The sequence below is a fragment of the Mustela erminea genome, chromosome 19, assembly GCF_009829155.1.
Source record: "Mustela erminea isolate mMusErm1 chromosome 19, mMusErm1.Pri, whole genome shotgun sequence".
Taxonomy (NCBI): Eukaryota; Metazoa; Chordata; class Mammalia; order Carnivora; family Mustelidae; genus Mustela; species Mustela erminea.
In genome coordinates, this window is record NC_045632.1 from 4860107 (window position 1) to 4869203 (window position 9097).

General features: G+C 55.7%; 2 protein-coding genes across 2 annotated transcripts; both read left to right on the forward strand.

The window, feature by feature from the left end:
- Positions 1-666: 666 nt before the first annotated feature.
- On the forward strand, positions 667-4434 carry BAX (BCL2 associated X, apoptosis regulator). The gene is made up of 6 exons (XM_032325962.1): positions 667-792; positions 1368-1419; positions 1510-1656; positions 2056-2191; positions 3673-3777; positions 4165-4434. The coding sequence occupies exons 1-6, from the start codon at positions 759-761 to the stop codon at positions 4267-4269; spliced, it is 579 nt and encodes a 192-aa protein (XP_032181853.1). The 5' UTR covers positions 667-758; the 3' UTR covers positions 4270-4434.
- Positions 4435-7107: 2673 nt separating this feature from the next.
- On the forward strand, positions 7108-8542 carry FTL (ferritin light chain). Its single transcript, XM_032325963.1, has 4 exons — positions 7108-7425; positions 7577-7723; positions 7996-8121; positions 8235-8542. Exons 1-4 carry the CDS (start codon positions 7324-7326, stop codon positions 8385-8387), a joined length of 528 nt encoding a protein of 175 aa, XP_032181854.1. The 5' UTR covers positions 7108-7323; the 3' UTR covers positions 8388-8542.
- Positions 8543-9097: the final 555 nt, after the last annotated feature.

Below are 9097 nucleotides of genomic sequence, written 5' to 3' on the forward strand. Positions count from 1 at the left end.
CACCTAGATCAAGATAAAGCTCATTTCAGGTCCCCCCAGGTGCCTGACTTGGGGTCCTTCCCCTTTCATACCCTTCCAGTCCCTCTGCATAGATTAGTTTTGCCACTTTTTTTTTTTTAAGATTTTATTTATTTATTTGATAGACAGTGAGAGAGAGCATGAGCAAGGAGAAGGTCAGAGGGAGCAGCAGACTCCCCGTGGAGCTGGGAGCCTGATGCGGGACTCGATCCCGAGACTCCGGGATCATGACCTGAGCCGAAGGCAGTTGTCCAACCAACTGAGCCACCCAGGCGTCCCAGTTTTGCCACTTTTTGAACCTCACATTCCTTTTGTTTTCACAAAAACAACTCAAAATCATCTGAAACGTCCTGCTTCAGAGGATGATAACTTTGGCCTTCGGTGTTCCTTCTGTTCTGCCGAGAGCTCAGATCCCAACTGAAACTTCCAAAAATACTGCACAGAGGAATGAATGAAAGTTCACAGCTGCCTCGGAACAGGCGGCCGGTAAAAGAGCGCCACCGGCAGTTCCTACAGGGAAGTGCGGATTTCACGGTCACGTGATCGGGGCCAGCGGTCCCCCAGCAGGTGAGGCAGGTGTGTTCACGTGACCGGACGGGCCTGCGGGGCGACAGCGCGTGGCCGCCATTTTGCGGGGCGATCACGTGAGGAGGCACGCTCAGCGGGGCGGTCACGTGACCAGGGGCGTGCTGCGGCCGCCCGGGCGGACCCGGCGAGAGGCGGCGGCGGGAGCGGCGGTGATGGACGGGTCCGGGGAGCAACCCAGAGGCGGGGGTGAGGCAGGAGGCAGACGGGCGGGAGGAGGGCGAGCCCCCTCGCTGGCTGGCCCCACGATCCCTCCTGCCGGTCTGGGGCCGTGCGATCTCCAAGCACTCCGGGGCAGAAACTCCCGGATCGGGCGCTGCCAGCTTCCAACCCCCTCCCTTCCCGGGGGTTCCCGGCTCTCTGGCTTCTGTGCCCCGATTCCTTCCTGCCTGGTGCTTTCGGACTCCCGAGAAGCTGGAGACCCCAAAATCCAAGCCCCTGGGGCAGGCCCGGGCTTGTCGCCGGCACCACTTCCTGGTGGGAGGGGCGGGTTTCTCCTCTGCCCCTTCAGGCCAGGGGTCTGGATGCATGAAGCGTTCCCTCAGCCGCCTCCACCGGAAGAACGTAGGATACAGGCCTAGGTTCCCTGCCTTTTTCTCCATCAGGGACTCAGTTGTCCGGGCCCCTAAGTACTGTATCTACTAGGAACCCAGAAGTGCAGGACCTCCTAGTGTTGTCCTCCCTCAGAGATCATGAGCTACCCTAGTCCCTGGATCCCCTAGAATCCAACAGTCCAGGCACCTCTTCCCTCCTTTCTCCTCTAGGGCCCACCAGCTCTGAGCAGATCATGAAGACAGGGGCCCTTTTGCTTCAGGGGTGAGTTTGAGGTGTGATTATTGCTGAGCGGATTTGAGGAGTGATGTCCCATTCTGATTTTGCACCCCCCAAACTCCATTCCCACTCTAGTTTCATCCAAGATCGAGCAGGGCGAATGGGGGGAGAGACACCCGAGCTGGCCCTTGAGCAGGCGCCACAGGATGCATCCACCAAGAAGCTGAGCGAGTGTCTCAAGCGCATCGGAGATGAACTGGACAGTAACATGGAGTTACAGAGGTGTGGCCCCGGGGGCCCCAGGAGTCCAGCCACTGGTCCTCTTCTCCCTCAGAACCCTGGAGTCCTAGCTCTCAGGCCCCCCTTCTCCTAGGAGTCTGGAGTTCAGACCGGCAGCCTCCTATTCTCTCAGACCCAGGGGTCCAGCTCCCCTCCCCACACCTTCTAGCACCCTGGACACTCAGCCATTCCCTCCTTCAGAATATTGAAACCGTCCCTCAGTCATTTCCCCCACAGTCCTAAGTGTTTGTCTCATTCCTTTCCCCCATGTTGGCCCCTTCTTTTTCACATCAGCTTGGCTTGAGCCTCAGTGTCCTTGTCTTTGGTACGAGGTGGATGTCAGGGTCTCTACACTATGCCTGATCTTTTTTCTCCAGCTCTGGCTTTCCTTTTTCCCTGCAGGATGATCGCAGCTGTGGACACAGACTCCCCCCGCGAGGTCTTTTTCCGAGTGGCAGCTGAAATGTTTTCTGATGGCAACTTCAACTGGGGTCGGGTCGTTGCCCTCTTCTACTTTGCCAGCAAACTGGTGCTCAAGGTGGGCGGCTGCAGGGCATGAGCCCCGGGAAGCTCCACTCAGACCTGGGAGGACCTGGGGGTTCTGAGGGCAACAAGCCCTGGGAAGCCCGTTTACCAGAAGGACTGGAGAGAGCTAAGGGCTGGTTGTTTGCACCTTCATTCATTCATGGAGCAAACATTTCTTGGGCCTACTATGTGCCTGACCTGTACTCGGCACCCGAGATGCAGTGCCAAACAGAACAGGCTAGGTCCCTGCTCTCTTGGAGCTCACATTGTCCAATGGGGCCAAAAGAAGTAAGCGAGGATGATGTAATGCAAAGTGGTTGGAACATTCTAAGAGCAAGTGACATTAAAGTCAAAGTTGTGGTGATCTAAGAAGATCGGGGGCGGGGGAGGCATCCTGGGGCCACAGCAAGTGCAAAGGTCCTGAGGCAGGCCAAGGGGCTGATGTGTTGAGGGAGGACTTGAAGGGGTCTTGTGAGGGCCCCCATAGTTGATGTTAAAGATGTTAACTTTGCTGTAAGCAAAAGGGGAGTGACTGGCTGGTTTTGAAACAGAGTGAGGTGACCTGATTTGTAAATTTCAAGGATTGTTGTAGCAAGCAAAATGGTAATTGTACAATCTCAGCTGCAGGCATATGGCTGTTCACTGTGAAATCCTTTTAACTTCAAGATATATCGGGAGTGGAAGCCCAACAATTTTGGGGGGCTGTTTTGGGTAGAAGAGAGTATGGGGTAAAAGCTGGAAAGCTGTGAGGGGGGTACCTGTAGTAATTCTGGTTGATGACTGACTGACCTGGCATCCACTGGTAGCAGTGGAGGTGGGGAGTAGATTTCTTAATGTGTTTGCCAGATTCAGCTGGTAGGGCTTGAATGTTGGAGGTGAGGGAGAGAGCGGTCAAAATGTTGATGGAGCTGTCTAAGGTATTGGGGACAATAGGGAGGAAGCAGCCAGATACATAAAGGGTGGGAAGGGGAAAGTTCAGGGAGATGGAAAGTCATCGGCAGGTATGTCTGGTCCTACCTAGTTTGAAGGTCAGGAAAGCTCTCTCTAGAGAAGTGACATTAGACCTAACATGAGAGCTTTGAGGGAGGAGTAAAAATTTGCTTGGTTGAAGCCTATTTAGATAGAAGAATCAGCATGTGCAAAGGTCCTGAGGCAGGGAAGAGTTGGTGGGAATGAAGATATGGGAGAAGGTAAATGACACACAGAAAAGAAGTGGAAAATTGGAAAGCAGTCAAGTCAGAGCCTTCATACAGGGCCATGTGGGCTGAGAGAGGCCTTTTGGTCTTTACTGCCTGGGAAGCCACGGAAGGTATGTGAACAGGCAACTGATAACAAGATCCAGTTGACAATTCATGAGGCTCATTCTGAGTAGGAGTGGAAGTAGACTGCAGCAGGGTACGAGGGGAGGCAGAGGTGAGAAAGGAGGCTTGGGGCCATTGTCCCCAGACAGGGGGGACAAGGCTCAGTCCCTAAGGCCCACCCTACTTCCTGTAGGCCCTGTGTACCAAGGTGCCCGAGCTGATCAGGACCATCATGGGCTGGACACTGGACTTCCTTCGAGAGCGACTGCTGGGCTGGATCCAAGACCAGGGTGGTTGGGTGAGGCCCCCTAACCCCCTCCCCCACTCCTCGGGTCTTTCCAAGCCCACTAGTGTTGCTCTCTCTGACTCTGGGTCATCATACGGGGTCTGTAATGCCTTTCCTCACAGGTCTGAACAACTCCTCTAATTGGTCTGGTATCCACTGACCTGTTGGTGATCCCTGACCTCCCTATGACCTCTGACCTCTCAGTGACCTCTGACCCCACTAGTACCTTCTGTCCTTCCTGGTGCCTCCACTTCTTGTGGCTTCCCTTTAGTTTTTTGATGATCCTTTGACCCCATTATCCATTCATCTTAGGCTTTTGCCCCCACTCATGCCCTATGACCACTCCCTCCCTGATTCCTATGTGCTGGCTGCTGAAGTGACTGATGTCCCTGTCCACAGGACGGCCTCCTCTCCTACTTTGGGACACCCACGTGGCAGACAGTGACCATCTTTGTGGCTGGAGTGCTCACTGCATCACTCACCATCTGGAAAAAGATGGGCTGAGGCCACCAGCTGCCTTGGACTGTGTCTTTTCTGCATAAATTATGGCATTTTTCCGGGAGGGGTGGGATTGGGGGTCATGGGCATTTTTCTTACTTTTGTAATTATTGGGGTGGGGGGCACGGGGAGGAGTGGTCTGGGGGGGCAATAAACCTCTTTCAGGCCACACTTCGGAGTCTGAATCACTGAGCCCACTTGCTGGCTGTCTAAGGAGACCTGTGTGCTGACAAACCTTCTTTGAAGGAGCCTGGTGCCCTCTGGGTTAGTGATGAGTTAGTCTCAGCTCTGCCCTCCAGCAGCTTGGGGTCCTGAGGGAATTGAAGATCACTTGTGTGGAAGCCTGAGGTGTTGTGCTGGAGGCAGCAGTGGGCAAGGCCAAGCCAGGCAGTGGAGCCTGAGGCTTTAGGAAAAGAGAACAGGGCAAGAGGCCCTGGAGAACTAGGGCATGGAAGCTTCTGCCATATGGATGGGAGGAAGTTGCACTTAACTGAGGTGGAGAATTGGGGCGGGGGTGGGGGGGGCGGTGGAGAGGCCTTGGGAGGAGGACTTACTGGACCAGGAGAGGGCTCTAGAGCCCTGTGGAGAAGCTAACTGGTTGGAATGCTGGAATCAGGTTCTGAGAGAGAGGACAAGGCCTGCACCTGTGCTGTGTGCTCCAAGGGGACGGGCTGGCCCAGTACCTGGGTGGGGCCCTCCAGGAGAGCTGGCCCTCGTGAAGACTCCGAAGACTCCGGAAAGCTGCCTTGCAGATTAGACACGGAAAAAGATACCAGAGATAAAGATCACTTGGTCATAGATAGGGTCTGTTGTACCTTCTGTGTGGGTCTCTTCTCCAATCTCTCAGTCTTCCCTCTGTCTCTCTGGGCCTCTTGTTTTCCCCCCTCCAATGATCTACCCCTCACCCCACCCTCAAGATCTCAGTCCTTCAGGTCATCTTTGTCTCCCCACTTCCTCTCCCTCCACCAGTGAGCACTTCTGAAGCCAGCTCACGGCAGGTGGGGGCCTGATGGAGGCTAAAGGTCTTTAGGCTGAGGTATGAAATTTGGTGAATGAGTAACTCAGGCCCCATTGTGACTGTGTGCCTGGGGCAACTGCCCCTCCCCCAGAGACTCCCCAGAGACACCAGGTCAGGGGAGAGCTGTAGGATGAGACAGCCATGAGGGGAGACTGAGTCAACTGTCCATAAAGAGGGGACACTATGACCACAGGCAGGAGCCCAGGAAAAACATCAAGGCAGCTAAAAAGACTATAAGATTCGGAGACCAAGCACACTCGCCTCTTGGGAGAGTGGGCCAGACCTGGTTCCCAGCCAGGCCTAGTTCTCAGGGTCCCAGCCGCTTTGCAGTCTGCCGCGGACATGAGGTCAGTCAGTGGCCCCACCCCGCCTCTGCCCGAGACCCTTCCCGCTGAGTTCAGCATGACTCAGCACTGCTGCTTCCCTGGCCACTGGCCCAGGCACCCCTTGAGGACCCCAGATAACAGCCTGGTCCAGCATCCCCTAGGTCAGGAAACACCCCCTCTGCCTGGGCTGTTTGCCCCCCCCCCCACCTGCAAAGCAGGCCTCAGGGGCTTCAGCTCCCCTGCCCAACCTGCTGGCTACCCCTTAGGGCACTGAAAACAGGGTCAAGTTCCTGTCTGTCCCCTTTCCCCCTTCTAGGACATGGGGAGTTTCTTGAGGGCAGGGTCCTGGTTTGAGCCAGCTTTGCTTCCAAGACACCAGCCCGCAACTGATAGACTTAAAAAAATGTACACTGGTTAGAGACCCATCCCATCCACAGGTCCCTAGACCTTGTTTCCGCAGGACCCAGGGCTTTGAGACCTTCGAGAAGCATGTGTTAGGACAAGACAGAGACTGCTTCAGAGCCAAAGAGAATTCCAAGTCTCGCTGCCCTCAGAATAGTGTCCTGGAAAAGTAACCTCAGAGAGACCCTAAAGCTTGAGTGTCATTTCACCCTACACGTGGCAGCTTCCAGAAAAACAACATGCCCCTGAAATAGCCCCAGGGTATTCCAAATGCCCCAATCTTTCCAAAGGCTCCAAAGACCTACCACTTAGAAAAGCCCCTAGGCGGCTTCCAGAAATATCCCTGTCCCCTATGGGGGGGGGGGGACAGGAGGACCCCCATGGCTCTAGAAATGTTCCTTTTAATCTTGAAGATCATGAGTCTAAAGACACAAACCACCACCACCCCTCTCCCAGGGGAAGATTCCAGAAAATAGGGACTTCATCGTGAACTCGAGTGCCACAGAAATTCCCAATCCTTGAGTGAACCCCAGGGCTCCAGGTCCCCCCTTTCAATCCATCTATCAGATCCCAAAGATGGCAGAAATACCTCACCGCACCGCCTTCCAAACTTCTTAATGATCCAGGGACCCCTTATCTTCCAGAGCAAACCCCAGTCATCTGGAGGTCTCCGCACCTCTGAGAAACTTCCAGGGCGCCAGAAAGGTCCATGCACTAAGAGACAACCCAGAATCCAACCTACTTTCCTGAGACACCCCCAAGACCCCAAAGTCATAATTTTCCAGGGCTCCCAGTGTCCCCATTAACCTTTCACCTACCAGGGAGATCCCCACAATTCCCTGAGGTCCCAGAATCAGCCCCAGGACCCTTGAACCCCGCAACCCACCCCCACCTCCGCTTCCCCATTTCACAACAGCCTCGCGCTACTGGCGCGTGACTTCCCCACTTCTGGGCGGGGGGCCTGGGATTGCTATCAGCTCAGATTGGTCAATAGGGGTCCTAATCCCCGCCTCCCAGTACCGCGGATTGGCCGATCGCTTTCCCTGAACGCCCCACCTCCCAGGGCCCGCGCGCTATAAAAGAAGCCGCCTTGGCCACAGCCTCTCGCAGTGCGCCCGGCGGTCCTGCGGATCTGTCTCTTGCTTCAACAGTGTTTGGACGGAACAGACCCAGGGACGCCCCTGCAACCAGCCAACGACCACCCTCCAACCTCTTTTCCAGTCGCAACTTTGGGAGCCATCTTCTTGGCCGCCCGCTGCCTCCGGGACCAGCCCACAGCCAATTTCGGGCTTACCTCCTGATCTTCAATCAACCATGAGCTCCCAGATTCGTCAGAATTATTCCACCGAGGTGGAGGCCGCCGTCAACCGTCTGGTCAACATGCATCTGCGGGCCTCCTACACCTACCTCTCTCTGGTGAGGGTCCCTAGGAAGCCCCCAGTCCAAGTTTCCCCCAAGTGCGCACGCGCTGGCTGCCTTTGTCCCGTAGAGTAGTCGGAGGGCGGAGTCCGGGCTTCTGGCCGGCCTTTCTTCCCGCTAACCACTTTTCGCGCCTCCCTTCCCGCAGGGCTTCTATTTCGACCGTGACGATGTGGCTCTGGAAGGTGTGGGGCACTTCTTCCGCGAGTTGGCTGAGGAGAAGCGCGAGGGTGCCGAGCGTCTCTTGAAGATGCAAAACCAGCGCGGCGGCCGCGCCCTGTTCCAGGACGTCCAGGTAAATAGTGTGTGGGCAGCGGACTACATGTCCCAGTAGCCCTTGCGCGCGCCGAGCGCCCTGATTGTAGCGCTGTAGGCCCCGCGCGGGCATCTGGACGATTGTGTTTACTCTTGTGCGGCGCAAAATGGAGGCTCGCGCCCTTCCCCGAAGACACTGCAACGGGGACTCCTGAGACGGGTGGTTGTAGGAGCCTGGAGGTGATAGATGCAAGCTCTTAGACGTTTTAGCGGACGATGTAGCTAGTCCTGAGCGCTCTGCCCTCTCTACAGAAGCCGTCCCAAGATGAGTGGGGGAAAACCCTGGACGCCATGGAAGCTGCCCTGGTTCTGGAGAAGAGCCTGAACCAGGCTCTTCTGGATCTGCACGCCCTGGGTTCTGCCCGCACAGACCCCCATGTAAGTATCCCCTTCATCCGCATTTAATTGGGCACATTTCCCTTTGAGCCGGGTTTCCCCATCTGTCACACTGTCGATGGATAAGTGGCAATGTGGTCTCTCCTGTCGCTCAGCTCTGTGACTTCCTGGAGAACCACTTCCTGGATGAGGAGGTGAAGCTCATCAAGAAGATGGGCGACCACCTGACGAACCTCCGCAGGCTGGCCGGCCCCCAGGCTGGGCTGGGCGAGTATCTCTTCGAGAGGCTCACCCTCAAGCACGACTAGGAGCTCCGGAGACCAGCAGCATCCTTTGAGGGGGCCTCGCTGACATCCGTGCCTCAGCCTCTCCCTGCAGCCAGAGGCAGCTTTGTAACCACCCTGGAGCCCTCTCCCAAGCCCTGGACCAAATGGAAACAATAAAGCTTTTTGCAGCAGTTGGCGCTTTGGGTTGTGTTGGTGTTGAGCTTGTGTGTATGGTGTGGGAACTGAGGGGGGGATTCACTTCCACAAGGCTTACAGCTGGACTGCCCTGGCGGGGAGACAGGTATTGGCCCCGCAGACGATCTCTGGGGTTCTCTAAACCTTTAGTCTTAATTTAGGAGTGGGGTGGGGTGGAGTAGCAGATTCCCTGCTGGGCCAGGCTGTTCAGCTGCCCCCTTGCAAGGCAGAGACGAAACTCCCAAGGAGAGTCCAGTAGGACCTAGCTTGGTGGCTGGAAGCAGGCACTGTTAGAAATAACAAACTGTAACCAGAAATGGGCTCTGATGAGTAACTTTGTAAAGCAAGAGCGCGTGATAAGAGACCCTAAGCTAGGGGTTTGGGACGCAGCACAGAAACAGGATGTGAAACTTGGGAACTGGGTTCTCCAAATGGGAACTCAAGGGTTAGCAGGCAGCTGCTGGGCCCAAACTATGAAACTGAACTCTGACCCCCTGCACCCTCTCTGGTTTTGGTCAAAGAATCTAGGAGGAAGTGGTTCCTGGACACCCAGCACC

Bases quoted from the DNA above. Each gene is read 5' to 3' on its own strand.
- BAX (XM_032325962.1), top strand. From the start codon at position 759: ATGGACGGGTCCGGGGAGCAACCCAGAGGCGGGG. The intron at 1,657-2,055 runs GTGTGGCCCCGG...TTTTCCCTGCAG, and splicing joins AGTAACATGGAGTTACAGAG to GATGATCGCAGCTGTGGACA. The intron at 3,778-4,164 runs GTGAGGCCCCCT...CCCTGTCCACAG, and splicing joins TCCAAGACCAGGGTGGTTGG to GACGGCCTCCTCTCCTACTT.
- FTL (XM_032325963.1), top strand. From the start codon at position 7,324: ATGAGCTCCCAGATTCGTCAGAATTATTCCACCGAGGTGGAGGCCGCC. The intron at 7,724-7,995 runs GTAAATAGTGTG...CCCTCTCTACAG, and splicing joins CCCTGTTCCAGGACGTCCAG to AAGCCGTCCCAAGATGAGTG. The intron at 8,122-8,234 runs GTAAGTATCCCC...CCTGTCGCTCAG, and splicing joins CTGCCCGCACAGACCCCCAT to CTCTGTGACTTCCTGGAGAA.